This window comes from Eumetopias jubatus, unplaced genomic scaffold, assembly GCF_037043125.1.
Source record: "Eumetopias jubatus isolate StellerSeaLion01/CBP00866 unplaced genomic scaffold, mEumJub1_p1.0 scaffold_1, whole genome shotgun sequence".
Taxonomy (NCBI): domain Eukaryota; kingdom Metazoa; phylum Chordata; class Mammalia; order Carnivora; family Otariidae; genus Eumetopias; species Eumetopias jubatus.
Window position 1 is genome coordinate 186,462,498 of NW_028274807.1, and position 18,247 is coordinate 186,480,744.

The following is an 18,247-nucleotide window of genomic DNA, read 5'->3' on the forward strand; positions in this document are numbered from 1 at the left end:
TGTTGGCACCCTTCCCTTCGCCCAGTTCCCTTTTCAATTTCCTCAGGACTTTTTGGGGATCAACCCCTACGATTCTTTATACTCAGATACCTCCTGAGGATCTGATTATGGGGACAGCCGATCTAAGGCGTTGTCCCTCAGTTTGAGACGTCATACTCCTAAATCAAAGTATGGTGATAGAGGTTGAAAAGTTTTTCTAAGAGAGGTCATACAGGAGACTTATTTTTCAAAGGGAATGTGTTTCCACTGCTCAGAAATTACAAGATAAATTCAGAGTAGGGAGCTGTGTATGTTTGCTCATGGAAATAGGAATTGACATATTACACTGAAAATTATCCTCTACCACCTTTGCAGCACCTGGGAGAGAGAAGCTCCTCTTGGTGCAGATGGCCAGAGCCGCTGGAGCCCGGGCAGAGGGCAGGGAGCTGGAAGGAGCCAGGCAGCATGGTCTTGGCTCTCAGCACGCACCAGCCTCCTACCCAGCTGGCCCTGGGTCACAGTCTCGCCCTTTAGCTTCTGTGTTTATTAGGAAACCATTTTTCCTTTCTCACAGAGATAGGAATCTTGCTTGCAGACATGGCAAGTGTCAAGGTTCATGCCTGGGTCCCTCATTCAGACTGAGTGTTTGCCAGAAAGGGGTGGGAACAGAGTATTGTGGCTGGGGGGAGGGAGTGAAGGAGCCAGTCAGGCTGCAAATAACAGGATATGCTGATATCTGGGTATCAAGACAGAGGGACATAGGAATTTCAAGGAGAAGGGAACGAAGGAGAACAGAGGAACTTGAGGCACACTCTTAGATGTTGCCATCCCTGAATTTCCCATCTGTGCTTGAGCTTTGGGACAGGCAGCGGCTCATCCAGTGTGGTCACTGTCATGGAGGCAGACAGTGATGGGGGAGGGGAGGCCGCATACCATCTCCTGAGAATGTCTCATGCTGCACTCTTCCCCACTCAGGGCCTTTGTGCTTGCTTTCCTCTGCCTGGAGAACGCTCCCCCTGGGTTCTCTCAGAGTTGCCTCCTATTCAGTATTCTGATCACAGCTCAGAAGTCACTGGAGCGGGGAGGCCTATCCTGACCCATCCTCAGCCCGTCTCTTCTTCATCTCCCTGTTTATTTCCATTATGGCACTTACCACAAGCTACAAATGGCAGGTTTAGCTATTTGTTTATCTGCCTATTGTGTGCCTTCCCCACCGGAGTCTAAGTTGCATGAGATTAAAACCGCCGTATGTCTTGGTTCCGCTCTATGTCCAGCATCTTAGTACTGTACCTTTGCATACCGTAGATGCTCATTCACTGTTGTCTGCTTGGATAGTGGGTAGGTTGCATGGCTGGATGGATATGGATAAATGGACAGACGGACAGACAGATGGATGGCAGGATGGAAGGATGCATGGAAAAAAAGAAGGAAGATTCAAGGTGGTAGAAAGATCCCTTGTCTTGGAGTCAGATGACATAGGTTCTCATCTGTACAACTTCCGTGAAGTCACATACGAGTTGACAGCCTTAATTTTTGTATCTGTGCCATGGATTCAAACGCTAACTCGACACGACTGCTGAGAATGAATAAATGAGATAAACTATGCAAAGATCATACGAATATTATACATCCTCCGTAAATGTGAGAAATTATGCTAGTAGTAGAAACGTAGCCACCGTGTTCACCCTTACCTGGCGTCCTCGGGTCAGAAAGCAGGGGTTGGAGTGGAGAGACAGGAGCCTGGGCCCTGGAGGTCAGAACTGTCATGTTGAGCCCTTACTGCTTTGGGGGGCAGTTTCACCAACTGGAACATCCTGACTTCATTTCAGGCCATCCTCCGCCCATGTATCTCTTGCCTGTCTTCCTTTCTGCCGTTCTGATCCTCCACGTGTGTTTGGTGAAGGATGCAGAAGGTGGGAGCAGAAGCTCCATGCGTAGGTTATCTAGTCATGTGACCTGTGCAGTTTTGGAGGGAAACAGCTGGTGTTCTGTGTCATTTTGACAGTTTTGCCTTATTCACAACAGGATTATGTGAGTTGTATCTTAGGGCCGGCAGACCCCACTTGCAGTTCTTATCGGCTTACTTGCAACACAGCACGGCAATGCCTTTTCTGCTAACGACACCCACTGTCTCTTCATTTGTTGACTTTGGGGCAGCCTGCAGCCCAGTAAAAACTCTTTTCACCCCGTCCACTTTGATTTACCCCCTAGGGGCACCCAGGGGAGGTATCCCCGCGGGACAGTGAACTCAGAACAATGTTCACCTCATTTTAGGCTGACTCTTTGCATGCATGTGAAAAGTTGATGCTCTCATTGGAAACTTAAGGAAATTGGGCAGCAGAGCAGACTGCAAAAGTCGAGCTCCTGCCCAGCTCCTCCCAAGTCCATCCTGCCTAGGGTGGATCCTCCAGGTGGTTTAAAGTGATGTCAGTTGCTACAGCATTGAGAGTATGTGACTGATGTACAAAGACCCAATTCACAGCCAGGGCTTAGTGGTTTTAAATTATCCATGCCCCATCTCTCCCCACTTGCACAGAAAATTGAAAGTCGATAGCTGTTGAAATCTGGTTTTTCAGATGTGTTTTTATCTGACGGACCTAACTTAACTCTGCGATACCCATAAATATATATGCAATTCCCACACTACCGGCATCTTCCTTGCTACATAAGTAAGTTCTCTAATCCTGTTACAGGGCACTGGATCAGAACAAACCCACTTATCTGGATTGAATAATGCCCTTCTCTTTGCCGAGAGTGTTGTGTGTACGTGTGTGGGTGTTCTGGCTCATGCCTTGTCATTCCAGGCCAGTCTTGTCTCTTGGTACTTGCTGATGGGGAGCACATAGAATGAAATCTGGTCTCCAGTTTCTTAACACGAAGGAAAAAAGAGGACCAGCAGCTGTTTCTGTTTAACAGTGATTATCCCTGGGATTGTGAGTGTTTTGAAATATTTCGCTTCTTGCTTATCTGCAATTCCTGATTCTCTTCTCCATTAACTGTGTGCTCCTTTTTTTTTTTAAGGGTAAGGAAGCAGTAACTTTATAATAAGGAGAAAAAGGTTTCCCCTTTTCCTCTTATTAAGAATAAAAGAAGTTATTTTTTTGCCTTCCCTGAGTCATGGAAGAATTCAAATACTAAGGACACGTCCATTACGTAGCAAAAAGATATGGAAGACTTTGGGTAATTTTATCCCTTTTGTCTTTAACAAAAATGTATTTTCCCACTCTGAGCTCGGCAGCCTGAGGCGCAGCCACATGGCTGGTGTTGCCCATTCCTCATCAGTCACTTAGTGTGTGTTGTGGCTGAGTTGCCCTTTAAGCAGTCTGCCCTTTGACCCTTTGCATGAAAGTGGCCCGAACCTGATCTGGCCATGGCCATGGACTTGGGACAGAGAAGCCCACAGCACAGGGGAGGTGGAAGGCAGGAGGACAGATGGCAGGGCTGGCAATGAGACACCCCTCTGGTGGCTGATGTGATAATGCCTCTCCAGCACCTTTTTACACCCGTGCCCCGATGGGTACCCAGCTGAGTGACAGGTGGGCTTAGTGATGTGAGAGTCTAAGACACGGCCATCAGAAGGGATCACCATAGGTTCCCTGGAACAGTTTTAAAAATGTACGTTGCTCAGGGTTCCTGAGACCATCCGGTGTGTGGGTAGAACACATGTTTTCAGACCTTTCCCTGACCCCAGTGTTCCCATCTAACTGGAAGACCAGCGACAGAAGAATGTCCTCTGAGTGTGCATCAGGGATGCTGGGAGAAATGCACTTCCTGGGCCCTGTCTCAGATCTGTCAAATCTGAGTCTCCGGGTTACCCCACTCCTCCCCAAGCATCTCCATGTAATGTCTTGGCAACCAGATATGTAATTTCCCATGACTAGGATAATTATTTATATGCAGAGTTTCATGATTAGGAATTGTTTGTCTTTTGAAAGCCATTGATAGCCTCCTTTTTTTTTTTTTTTTGTCTTTCCATCATCTATTAGAATGTTGAGCATCTAATTCACATTTTGCTAAGTGCTAGGAATGACCTTGAGCTGTCGAAAGTATGCTGGTTTCCAAACTTAGGTTCTTGGGATCTTAGGGCCAGGAAAATGCCTGGAGTTTGGAAAGCAGGTTGAGCTTGAGAGAGGTCAGGCCTCCTTCCCTCACATCAACTTGGGCAGCTCTGTTTTATATATCGAGTTTTCACATAGGAGTTCTTTTGCAAAAGATGTTTTCCACTCATTAAAAAAAGGGAGCGGGAGCGTGAAAGAGAGAAAGCCATTTTTTAAAAAAGGACTTAATGATGGTTACGATGCCATCTGAATCTAGAATCCTGCAGTTGAGGACATCAGCTTATCAGAATTGCATTATAAAGGAGCATCCCTTTTTGCCTTCATCCTATTGCTTCTCACACAAAACAAGACATTGTGGTTCTGGGATCAGTGTTGTAAATAACCTGTCAACATTTCCAAGATGAGACCCCCCCCCCCCCGCAACAGGCACTCAATCTATTTATAATCAACCCTTCCACAGCCCGGTAGGTGAGTTAATTAGCATAAATTAGCTATTCTCCAAATGGCGTGGCCAAGGGTGCAGATGACCAGAGTACTTTGAGATAGTTAAAAAGAGAGCCTCCACCTGCCCACCAGTGTTGTGTATCCCATGGAAGAACAGATCGTGGCTTCTGGATGTGGAAGCAAATACATTAATAGCTGCGACTTCTGGGCTGGGGGTGGGGGGTCTTTGCAGGGGTGGTTGCCCTGCAGAGGGAGGAAAGGAAGGGGAATGCGGGATCACTGCTCTCGGAATCCTGCCTTCTTCCCTGGAAACCTGTCAGTCACAAACCCAATTATGTGCAGGTAACATGTCAACTCTGACAGAATGAAACCAATGCACACTTTATATGGTTAGTTTTTTTTTTTTAATGAAATCCTGCTATACTAGCAGGTTCTATTTTCATAAGTGTCTTTTTTTTTTTTTTAAGCCAAATAATATATTTCCCCACACACTCCTGAAAAGCTTTAATCAGTGTGTCGAAAGAGAGAGCTGTCGGGTGTTGCTGTGTACATGTTGCCAAGAGGGGGAGAGAGACATGAGGATCAAGATAAATCCTCTTGGCCTATCTCTGACCCTCTGCTCCTTTCTAAGCATCTGGGCCTTGGGTTCCCCATTTGTAAACAGGGGTTATTAAATTAGTCTTTCCAAAGGCTGTCATGGAATCACTCAGAGATTGAAAATTCTTTGCAAATAAAAACGTCTTGCCGCGGGAGTGCCTGTTAATTATGAATGAGAAGTGGAAGGCAAGCAGCTAGCAGGGAAAACACATGAGGTCCTCATGGTTTCGATTTACCATTTTGTTTTCTTTTTTCTTTGTTTTCTCTTTGATTTTGATTTTTCTGAATGTGTTTGTTGATCAAGAGCAAAAGGGTATTTTGTGCTTGGGATCAGGTATGCCTTCTGCAGTTGTTAGGGTTCAGGGATCAAGTAAATCCTATTTTGAGTCTCTGTTCTGCTCACCATTTAGGGTTTACTTTGAACATGTTGCTTGATCTCTCTGGGCCTTTGTTTTCTTCTCTGGAAAGTGGGGATGATATTTTCTTTCTTGGAGGGCTGGTGTACAGATCTGGGCTCACGGGTATAAGGTATACATAAGCCAAATGCACCCTCCGCAATTCAGATCACCCTCATCCAGCTTCACCGTTCTTGCATTCCCTAGCGCTTAGCATCTTTAATATGCTATTTGATCAAATTATTTGGTAGGGGGATTGCTCGAGTTCCAGGAAGGCAGAGATCCTTATTTGTTTTGGTTAGATTTCCTGAGTGCAAGAGCAGTGCCTGGCACATGGTAGGTGCTTGATAGTTGGGTGACGAAATCGGCCCTTAGCCCTCTCCCCTTTCTCTGTTCTGTTCATAGTTCTACTCAGTGAGATTCATTCTGGGTCTGGTTCTGTTATTCTGTATTTTATTTTCTTCTTGTCTTTTTTCTTCTTCTGGAGCTTCAATTCATTAGATTATGTCCATTAAACACTAAATATTGTATTATTACACTTGCTTCCCTGCACTGCTGAATACATGGGTTGTACAGATGAATATTCTGGAGACTGAATTTGTTAAAAATTCTTTTACATTTTGTTTGAAAAGTACGGCTTTCTAGTATAAGCCGTTAGTCACCAAAGAGCTTCCTAAGGTTGCTTAAACACACAAGAGTTTTTTTTTTTTTTTCCTTAAGTCATTAACTGGTATAAAAATAACTGGAGGGAAAAATCCCTGACCACTTCCTAACACCCCTGACTTCTTTACAGTAGCTGGTTAATTAAAGAGTTACTGTTAAAATGGGCTCTGACTATTTTTAAAAGTAGCAGCCAGGGTTTGGAAGAAACCTCTTTGAGTTTGGAGATGCAAACCAGATCCAAGTGTGCATTCTGTCTGTGCATATTTTCAATCTGATGAAAAGCTGGAAGTGGGAGAATCTGACAAGACTGAGTTGGCTGAACTAGACTGATTTTGTTTCTTGAGTACATTTTGGTGTCAAAATTTAGGCACAAGACATTAATAGAGTAAGGACAAAAGCCAACTGATCATCTTAATAGAGGGGAAAAAGCATTTGATAAAACCCAACACCGTTTTGTGATGCAAACGATAACAACAACACTCAACAAACCAGTGTAGAAAGAATCTTCTTCAACTTGATAAAGGGCATCTACAAAAACCCATAGCTAAATAATACTTGATGGTGAAAGATTGGATGTTTTTCCTTAAGATCAAGAACAAGACAAAAATGTCTGCCACTGCCACTTGGGTTGACCATTGTGCTGGAGGTTCTGGCCAGGGCAAGAAGGCAAGACAAAGACATAAAAGGTATCAAACTGGAAATGAAATAATAAAACTAGCTCTGTTTGCAGATGACATGATCTTGTATATAGGAAATCCTAAGGAATAAACACACACACACACACACACACACACACACACCATTGCTCTTGAAACTGAAAAGACGAGTTCAATAAGATTGTATGATGCAAGATCAATGTATATGTACCATTGGTGTTTCTATACAGTAACAATCTGAAAATGAAATTAAGCAAACAATTCCATTTACAATAGCATCAAAAAGAATAAAATACTTGGGAATAAACTTAACAAGATATGTGTAAGATTGTGACTGAAAAGCACAAAATAGCATTGAAAGAAATTAAAATAGACTGAAATAGGGGCACTTGGGTGGCTCAGTCCTTAAGCGTCTGCCTTCGGCTCAGGTCATGATCCCAGGGTCCTGGGATTGAGCCCCACATCAGGCTCCCTGCTTGGCTGGAAGCCTGCTTCTCCCTCTCCCACTCCCCCTGCTCGTGTTTCCTCTCTCACTGTCTCTCTCTGTCAAATAAATAAAATCTTAAAAAAAAATAGACTGAAATAAATGGAAAGACGTCTTTTGTTCATAAATTGGAAGATCTAATATTAAGATAGCAATATTCTCCAAACTGATGTCTAGATTCAGTGCAATTCCTATCAAAATCCCAGCTAGATTTTTTGCAGAAAATGGCAGGCTAATCCTAAAATTCATATTTCATGATGCAAATGCCAGGGACCCAAGAGAGCTAGCACAATTTTTTTTAAAACAAAGACAAAGTTGGAGGATTCACATTTACAATTTCAAAACCTACTGCAAAACTACAGTGATCAAGACAGAGTGGTATTTGCATAAGGCAGACAGATAACTCAATGGAATAGAACTGAAAATCCAGAAATAAACCTTACATTTATGATCATCTGATTTTTGACAAGGATGCTAAGACAGTCCAATGGAGAAAGAATAGACTTTTTATTTAACAAATGGTGCTAAGACAGTTGAGTAACTACACAAGTATGAAGTTGGACTCCTACCTTGCTTGAAAACTAACTCAAAATGGAACATAGACCCAAATATAAGAGCTAAAGCCATAAACATCTTAGATGAAAACATAGGAATAAATCTTTATGACTTTGAGTTAGACAATGGTTTCTTAGGTAGGATACCAAAAGCACAGCAATAGCAAGAGAAAAATAAGTGGGACTTTATCAAAATAAGAAACGTTTGTGCTTCAGTAGTCATCATCAAGAAAGTGAAAACCAGGGACACCTGAGTGGCTCAGTCAGTTAAGCATCTAACTCTTGATTTTGGCTCAGGTCACAATCCCAGGGTTGTGAGATCAAGCCCTGCATCAGGCTTCGTGTTGGCACGGAGTCTGCTTAAGATTCTCCCTCTTCCTCTCTCTCTGCCCCCCTCCAGTAAAAATAAATAAATAATTAGTTAATTAAAATCCCAAAGGCCTATGTTAAAAAAAAAAAAAAAGAACAGACTTGGAAGTGTTCATACAATTAAAAAAAAAAAAAACTAAAGACCACCCACAGAATATTTTTACAAATCCTATTTCTGATAAAGGACTTGTATTCAGAAATATATATAAAGAATGCTTATAATGCAACAATAAAAAGATAAATAACAGTTTAAACATGGACTAAGAGTTTGAACAGACATTTCTCCAATGAGGATATATAATAAGCACATAGAAAGATGCTCAATATCATTAGCTATTAAGGAAGTACAAATCAAAATCACAATAAGATGCCACTCCATACCCACTAGGATGGAAACAACGGAAAGATACTAAAAAGTGTGGCAAGGATGTAGAGAAAATAAAACACTCATTCATTAATGGTAGGAATGTAAAATGGTACAGCTATTTCTGAAAAACAGTTTGACAGTTCCTCAAAATGTTAAACATCAAGTTACCATCTGACCTAGCAATTCTACTCCTGGGTGTATAGCCAAGAGAATTGAAAACCTGTGTTCACACAAAAATACTTGTATAGAAATACGTAGAGCGGTAGTATTCACAAAAGTAAAAATAGTGGACACAATCCAAATGGCCACCTGATTGGATAGATGGACAAAATGTAACTTAACCGTACTCTGGAATATCATAATGCAGTAAAAGGGAAGGAAGGATTGTCACATGCTACAATATGGATTAATCTTGAAAACAGCCTACTGTATAAAAGAAGCCAGTTTCAAAAAACTAGTATTGCATGATGCCATACATACGGAATTTAGAACAGGCAAAGCCACAAAGGCAGAAAATAGGTTAGTGGTTGTCAGGGCCTGGGGGGAAAGGGGGTGTAGAAAGTCACTGCTCATGTGCCCTGGGTTTCTTTTGGGTTAATTAAAACATTCTAGCATTAAATAGTGGTGATGGTTTCACAACTCTGTGAATACACTAAAAGCCAGTGATTTGTACATTTTAAAATGGTGACCTTGGTGATACGGGACTTCTATCTTAACAAAGCTGTTGTCAAAAAAATTAAGCCCATGTAGGGATTAGGATTCTGGGCCCTCTCATGGCCTGGATAAGATGCTATTGAAACTAATAAAGATCTGAATACCACGTACAACAACTCATTTTCTAAAAATTTTCCTCCATGATTTCTTTTTCTTCTCTTTTTTATTGGTAGAAGCTAGAAATGCTTTTGTGCTGCTGACATCAACCTTTTCACTGCTTCATCATTTTTGTAGCCGTGGAAAAGGGAACAGATGGTAACCTTAAAAGAGAAATGTTCAACTTTGGGGAGAGATTTTATCTTTGGCTGCTACCTTTTGAAATAATTCACATGCATGATCCTCTTGTACTGTATATTTAAAAAAAAAAAAAAAACCAATGTAGGAAAGATTTGGGTTTCTGATTAGAATTTCAAACCTATGGGGATATTTAGTAGAGGTGACAATGTCTTTTCCATGAGACCTTGGGGCCAGATTTGTTTGGTGGAAAAAATATATTCTTGCTCTTTTTCTTAAAGAAAATCTCACCTGCAGTTCTCTTTAAAACATCTACCATTTCCCAAGCTTCTAGGACATTTTTATGAAAATGGTATGTTGTCAGTATTTGTTAAATCCACTGGTAATATTTCTGGTCAGCATATGTATTATGTCTGTTTAATTACTATTATAGTTAAGAAAATTGCAGTCATGGTCCATATCCAGTGCTCTACTAAGTGTAAGAGATATTTTGACATTGCTCTTGGGATACTGATTTAGAAGAATAGGTTGGAGTCCATGTTCGAACATTCTCATGAGGCTTAACTAGTGGCCTCTGACCTTTTGTGACGTTTCCACGTGTGCAGCACCACACCTTCCAAGAAGACAGGTGTGCTGTGGGGCGCCACTTTAGGCGCTCTTGCCAAAAGGCAGTTGCCAAGGAATGCATTTATGGCTTGGGATCCAAGGGCTGATGACTGGCAGCCAGGTGAAAAATGGTTTCTTTTGCCTTCCTTCTCATCTCCCGCCTTTGCTGCTTGCAGGAAGATCTGCCTACACTGCAAGTGCCCTCAGGAGGAGCACATGGTGACAGTGATGCCCCTAGAGATGGAGAAGACTGTCAGCAAACTCATGTTTGACTTCCAGAGGAACTCCACATCAGACGACGACTCAGGCTGTGCCTTGGAGGAGTACGCCTGGATCCCGCCGGGGCTGAAGCCTGAACAGGTACCATTCTTGATGGGGAGGGCAGTTGTGGTTTGGGCTGTTTATCTTCGTCCTGCCCATCCTTCCTTATTCCAGCTCAGAAGGAAGAGTTCACTTTGCTGATTCAGAGAAGTGGTTGGGGCTCCACGGGTTGACAATGTCTGGGGCACCAGTGGGCACTTAGGAAGAGAAATGAAAATGAGTCCTACGTGGGCCATTGCTAATTCATTCTGGATTGTCATTATTAACTGTCAACAGAAGATTGACTAGAAACTTCTCAGAAACGTTGGCTTTGAAACATTAGAAAGGGAAATTTGATTTTTGAAGGGGGAAGGGAGTTCTACATTGGCCATGAATCTTTAAGATTCTTTGTTAAAGGTGAGTGAGGACATAAGGATTTGCCTTATTCTTCCCAGTGATATATGCTGTGTTTAAATACTAAGTTTGGCCTTGCTTTACAAAGAAAGACATTGGCATTTCCTGAAATATTTGAACTACCTACAGGCTGCAAATATTATTGGCTCGATCAGATGAACTCGGTTTCTTTCTGTTTCACTGCGTTTTCCTCAGTGATAGCCTCCGCTTTGCATTTCTGTTCTTGGAGTTTTCTCCTCCACCAGCCTCATGTTGGTTTAGAAGCCCCTTCCTTAAGCTAGACACTCTCATCATCTTTGAGAGCTACACCCTAGTTTTGCCCCTCTGACACAGAAAATGGCCGACTCTGGTGATCTTCCCTATGTCAGACAGAATGTTTGGAAGCTTAAAATACCCTGAAATTTTAAAGTCAGGGACTTTTGGTGTGATAATCCTGCTAGAAAAAGTTCTTTATGATTAGGGAAGACCCAAGAATTTGCAAACAACTCAAGAGTGGACCCCTAATAACATCTCTTTGATTAGCCATTTTCTTCTTCCAATATTTGAGGTCGCAAATTGGCACCCGAAATCAGGCACACAGGTAGGATTTGTTTAGCCAGCAAAGTATTATTTAAATTTTTGAATTAGTTACTAATCCTTAAATATTAGGAGTTTTTATGTAAAAGTTCATATTTATGTCTTGAAGAAGACCTTCCTAAGCCCTGCAGGCACTTCATTTTTGTGATCTCTGTTCTCATTCTTATGAGGAAGAAAATGTTTTAGAACAGAAACATTCACAGAAAATAATCTCCGTGAGGATTTGAGATATCAGCAGGAAGAAATAAGAACATTTTCTCTCGGTTTGCAGGTTAAGGTTATATCTTTATTTCCTTCTGTTTCGGTAAAGATTGTATTATTAAAGAGTAAGCTTCAGAAGAATGAGAGCATTTGATTGAGTTTGTCTGAACACTCAAATGAGGTGGTGGGTGATTGACTATCTTTGTTTGACATCACTGTTCTCCTGCCAGTGTTTGAGCAGGGAGTTTTCACACCTAGATACATCTGTGAGCTTGTTTCATTTTCTTGCTAACCTCATTTGCAGCAGCTTCTAGGAAACCCATCTTTCTTTTGTTCACCTCACTTTCTGCTAAATTGGGCCCTGAAATTCTGAAGCTAAGCTATTTGGGGTTCCTGCTTAGGTAGACTCTTCTCTAAGACAATGAAACATCATCCTATGATTTCCAGACGCAAAGAAAATTTTTGGTTGGCCCAAGAGAACAGACAGTTGCAGAAGTTGGGGTCTTGGTTCAGTTCACCAATTCCAAAAGTGAGTGCTGATAGTATTTTTAAAGGCTACTTGACTCACCCAAAATGAGCGTTTTTGGGAAATATAAAACAATTTTCTTGATTTGTTTTGACAGAAAACAATTAATGCTATTAAACAAGTGGTTTGAATTATGTCCAATGAACGGATATTCCCATCTCTTATAATTCTGCTATTCCTTGGGTGGTTTTCTCTATTCCCTGAATTTCTTCAGACTTACGTGACACAGAGGGTTAGGAAGGGCTGTTGTTCTCCAGAGAGACTCTCTCTTCAAGCCATTTGAAGGGCTGTATATTTGCCTAATAAAATGGAGTCTGCATTTAAAGGTGTCTGAAGGGATCATGTTGCCTGAAAGAAATGGAATTCAAATTTTAAAATTATAAGATCTTTTAAAATCTGTTACTTATGGAACTATTTATATGTTTAAAGATTTTTTTTAAAAGCTGTGTGGAATGTTCTAAGATTAGACAAATTTGAGACCTTGAATGCTTTTCACTAAAAATGCTGATGTTTAATATCATGTCTAGTTGTCTCTGATTTAAGAAACTTCATGTTTCTATCAAGAGAAATTACAGTGAAAGTTAAATGCTTTGTGCTACAGGCAAAATACGAAAGGCCAGAGTTGAGAGTCATGTGCTTTCATTTCTGTTAAAAACCTTTCATTTGACTCCCTGATCATGGGGTTGGTAGTACACCTTCAGGTGATACTCTTTATTTAAATTCTATTTCTTCTGAGAAATGCCTTCAATTAAGTATAATGCACCTGGAAGTCACCTCCCGTTTAGGGAGGTGTTTTTGAATGGGGGCATTTAATTTCATAAAAACCTACTAGCTGCAAAACCTGACCTTCTTAAAGTAGAGCAAAAAGTGATAAATATAATAGATGATGCCAGAAAGGAAGAGCATTTATGCCATGATTTTTAATGACCAGACTGAAAAGTCATCAGTGAGGTTGCTCCCATCCTTCCGCTCTGTTCACCTCAAACAAGGTGTGTCATGTCATCCAGAGAGCCCTCCAGTACCTCAACTGCCCTGACTGACCATCTGTAGTCTTTTTTCAAGCTCCAGTTTGTCTTCAAATCAGTTAATAATATCTCTGTCTTCTAGAGATGTTCTAGTGATCAATTTACAGTAGATGATACTTCAGGAAGAATTTGGAGGATACTTAACAAGCCGTAAGAAAGGCAAATGGTGAGCAGGGTTTCAGTACCTGAGCACTATTGGAATTCTGGGCTGGATAATTCTTTGCTGTTGGGGTTGTCCTGTGCAATGTAGGATGATTAGCAGTTTCCTTGGCTTCTACCACTAGATCCCAGTAGCATACACCACCCGCTCCCCTGGACCTTGGGGTGACCAAACCTGTCTCCAGGCAGTGTCCTGTGACCCTGGGGTTGGGTTAGTCACCCCAGTTGAGAACCACTGAATCAAAGTGATGTTAAAACCTAAAGGATCTGGCAGCAAAATTCTGGCTCAATCAAGACATAAAAGGCTGACTCACATCAGCAGACATTTATTCGAGTGCCTACCGTGTTCTAGGTAGGTCACCCATAATTCCACGAATCAAGGACTGTTGTTGTTTTGCAACCTTTATTGTATGCGTGCAGCAAGTATCTTTGTAATGGGAGAACTTTCCATTTTGTTTTAGACAAAAATGTGATGATGCTGTCAAACTTACCCTGACTTTTGTTTCACTTCATGTATTGTGAACAGTTTTTGGTATCCGTGTATTTAGATCCACATTATCCTTTGGAATGATTGTCTGGTCCTCATTGGTAGTTTCTTATCTGCAGTGGTCCCACCCATCACTAGGGAGCATTTGGAAATGTATGTTTAGAAGGGGGTAGTTATTGTCAAAATAGTTCCACTAGCATTAAAATGAGTAGAGGCTTGAGATGCTTAACATCCTGAAAATTACCAGATGATTCTGCACAAAGAAAAAGCCACCCCTCCCGAATGCCAGGAGTACCACCATTGAGCACCCCTGAGCTGAAGGTTTATTTTTGACCGTGTGCCTTGTTGGCAACTTTCCTCTGTATTAAATAAGGGGACAGTGGCCATCCATCTTATACAAGAATTTTTAGAGGTGGCGTGGTCTCATGTAAACCTTTCTAAGGCTTTTGATTTATTGTGACAAACTGCTGTCCAGAAAGGTAAGTCCTCTGGGTGGATCATCTTCACTGGGTACTCATGGATGTGTTTTTTCTATTAATTTCTGCCCATTGCTCCATGCAAACCTGAAGAGACCGTCAGATTGCGTCTCCTGAGTGAATTCCTTTCCATCAATGTTTTGGATACTCTGAGTATCTATAGAGGGTTCTCGAATATGAATGCCCGAATCCTTGGTTTCCAAACATTAGTAAAACTACCTTGACCTTAACTATGGTTTTGCCCCTCAAGAGTGGCAGTTCAGTTATTTTTCTGGAACTTGTACATCAACCCCTCACAGGAAGGGTGAAGATATTGGGAGCAATTGTCCAATGTTTGGCTTTCCTAGTATTCTGCCACATGTGGCAAAGCAGACCATCTAGTACTACCTAGAGGAGGGGGCAAATTAGTTGGTTATGAGCCCTGTGAAAGTCTAGACTTACCTCTCTTGGAGGTACATAAAATTCTTTGTTTGGCTTTTAATTCAGTGATGGTTGCTCATCTAGCAGGTATCAGATTAAATGTGTTTCCTCAAGGAGCTCCTGTGACCACTTCCTACTCCCAGCACGAGATTAGGTCCCCACTTACATGCTTTGTAGCGGTCCCTGCTACTTTCCTTATTAACACTTTTCAAACATAATTCGATACTTCTGCTATAATTATCTGTTAGATATTTACCTCCTCCACTTTGCTCTAAGACCCAAGAGGGCAGGTATTTTGTCTGGTTTGTTCTTCAGGAATCCCCCAGCCTCTCACACAGAGCCTGACCCATGGCAGCCACCCAACTAATAGTTGTTAAAAGAGACCGGCAGAGGACTGGGGTCCTCCGCAGAAGCTGAAAGGCTCCGGATTGCATCACATGGAAAGAGAAAAGTCTTCAAAATGTTTTTTCTACATAAAGGATGATTCCGTATCAATTTTCCCTGTTCCTTGTGCTTCTCTCAAAGGCATGTGTTCTAAGCAGATTCCCCTAACCCATCTCAATTGCTTCCGGGTTTTCTCCACCGACAAGGGCCAGGGGACGGGTGACATCTCACAAGGACCGTGCTCTAGCCCACACCTTCCACAGCGCTGCTGGCTCCAGGACGGGACCTGGAGCCAGGTGGTAGGAGCCAAGGGCCTGGCAGGGAATCATTTGTGTCCCCATCCAAATGCGCGGAGCCCTTTGGGAGCCACGGGGTGAAGAGCAAGCAGCGTGGACGGGGGATGGGGGGGACCTCATCTCTGGAGTCAGGCAGATCTGGCCACAGCTCCATCCCTTCCTGACCTCAGCAAAGATGTTCAGCTTCCCAGAGCCTCGGTTTTCTCATAATGGTGATGATGACGACGAAGAGAACAGTGGAGAAAATTATGAACACTTGTTACAGTTTTTCACTTTGCTTGCATTCTTCCTTTTCCATTCTCAAAACAAACCTTATTTGGAAATTATCATTCCTGTCTCTGTTTCGGAGGTGAATAAAGCAAGGCTCAGAGAAATTCAGAAAACATGCCCCCAGTCATGCAGCTGATGGACAGATTCGGTCTCAGCCACCCCGACCTGGGAGCTGATCGTCTCAGAGCTGTAGGCCACAGGAGCTGCTCTGGACCCCGAATGGGGGAGTGTGTGCACACAGAAGGTGCTCCATAAAGTGGTTGTCACCTCCCTGCCCTTCCTGTGAAGCTGCAGTGACACAGATGACCATTGTCCTCAGCAGGCAGGAAGAGGGCGAAGGGAACTTTGGGCTGACCAGGACAGAGGAAGGTTAGGTCGGGGTGGAGGAGGTGAGCGAAGCATGGGCCAGTGGGAGACCTGGATTTCTTCTCGGCCTTCTCCAAGGCTTTCAGTAAAATCATTTTGAATTCTGCCGATCCAGAGGCCTTTCTCTTCCCCAGGTTGTCTGCTGTGTGAGCGTTGTAAAGGTGCCACATCTTTCTAATGCACTTCTGGTTCCACTGAGCCAGAGCAACTTGGACGGGGGCCCACACGGAGCCACCTGACCGAATTTTCTTGTGCCCCAAGCAGGTTTCTGGGCCGTCTGCTGAAGAAATGAGCTCTGCCACACATCCCCCTCAGTGCCTGAGGGCTCCTACCACCAGGAGGTCACCAGGCCTGGAAGCAGTGAGTCTCTGGGGCATTTTCTGCGGGCAGCTCAGAGTGCAAAGAGAGCCTTCCCACAACGAAGAATATTCTACAAACCTCCCCCCCCCCCCCACCGGAGAACAGTGGGTCAGCAGGAGGCCTCACTCCTGGCTCTAGCCTCTTTGCCACTTAGAGCCTCTTCAGCACCTACCTCTAATGGGGTAGGGCTTCTTGGCGGTGTTCCAGGGATTGTGTCCCCCCTGAGAGTGTACGGAGTGAATCAGAGAGAATGCTGGAGACTTTTGTGAAGAGGGAATAGCGATGGGGCTTTTTCATGCATTCATTCACTCATTCAACAGACACTCCTGTGTATCTACTATATTTCAGGCACTATTCTAGGCCCTGAGGCTAAAATAATAAACAAGATGATTAAGGTTTCTGCTAGAGTGTGAGAGGGTGGGTGTTAGAGACATAAATTAGAAAACAATAGATGTTCAAGATAATTCAAGATGGTGATAGATGAAAAAAGAACAATAATGTCAATAATGGTGATAGAAACGTTTAGTGAACTGTTCCAGTGTCACCCACGATCCTGCGCGCTTTACAAGTGGTGTACCATTTAATCCATGCCATGAAGAAAATACAGCAGCTTCCGTGATAGTGGAGGTGGGCCGGAGTGTTGGAGGGACCGGCTAATCTAGGCTGGTTGGTCAGAGACGGAGTCTCTGGGGAACTGAGATTTGAAGTGCTGCTGAAGGACATGAAGAAGCCAGCCATGCAAAGATCTGGCTTGTTGCAGGTGTTACAGGACCCATTTGTATGAAGCTCAGAAGTGAAACAAAATCAGTATCAACTTTGCTTTTGCATGAAGAATTTGGGCAGGGGGTAGTGAATGGTCTGGGGAGAGATGAATGGAGCCCATGCAGCGTCCAGCTCTGACCAAGGCATCCATGGATGTGAAGGCTGGGAAACCCCTGGGAAATGGAAGGAGCCCTCACACCCATCATCTTGATGATTCTGCCTGCAGGTGAGAATAGGGCAACAGAGAGCCCCCATACTGGTACTCCCTGTAGGCTTCTGTCTGTGCATTTTGTCAGATGCCCTACCTTCTCAAATGTGAGCCTGTCGGAGGGAGTCACACATTGCCTTGTTCACCGTGTGCGCTTGGTACCTAAAATAATGCCTGATACATATTACCCATCCAATAAACAGATGTTACCTGAATAAGCAATCACATTTCAGCCTTGTACAAGATGCCTCCCTCTTTCCATGAATCCCTTGCCACTCGGAGAGGATCAGAAACTCGTCCAGGTTGCCACAGGTAGGAAGGGGCGGAGCCACGACTCACCCTTGCTGTCTTTGCGACTCCCCTGCTAATTCGGGCCCTTCGTCCTCCACCCCTCTTTCTTCTGCTGCGATCCACCCAGGATATCAGAGCCAAGGATGCCAACGTGGCTTGTGTTGGAAGGAGCAGGCGGCATGTGTCACACAAGGCTCTTTCATTCTCAGAGGAGGAAGTTTCCCCTAATCTCACGTTGACCCTGGTGACTAAGGGATTCCTCTTTTCTCCGCCTCCTGTTTCCCCATCACTGCAGGAAGCAGGAAACTTCAAAGGCTGATTTTCCCCCATCAACAATCTCTGTTTATCTCCGGCTCTCCTCCCTGTCTCATCCTGGCTGACAACCCACAGGGTGAGAAGCACATCGCCTCTTCCTCCTGCACTGGCCCTCAGGCTCCCATGTCACGGACCTGGGCACTTGACTTCGATGCTCATTCACTCAGCAGATATTAGGGGGTGCCAACTCTATGCTGGGCACTGAGGGACAGCCGTAAACAAACGAGTCTCCCTGCCCTGCTAGAGCTGACATCCTAGCGGAGGCTACAGACAAATTAGCAGTTTGAGCAT

The 18,247-nt window shown here is 43.3% G+C and overlaps 1 protein-coding gene across 2 annotated transcripts in view; it reads left to right on the forward strand.

The window, feature by feature from the left end:
- The window catches only part of PRICKLE2 (prickle planar cell polarity protein 2), a 309,331-nt gene that overhangs the window by 217,332 nt on the left and 73,752 nt on the right, over window positions 1-18,247 (forward strand). For both annotated transcript variants that reach the window (XM_028110449.2, XM_088027678.1), the window contains exon 3: window positions 10,297-10,480. In XM_028110449.2, the coding sequence (XP_027966250.1) occupies window positions 10,337-10,480 (144 nt within the window). In that variant the 5' untranslated portion in view covers window positions 10,297-10,336. The remainder of the gene's footprint in view (window positions 1-10,296; window positions 10,481-18,247) is intronic.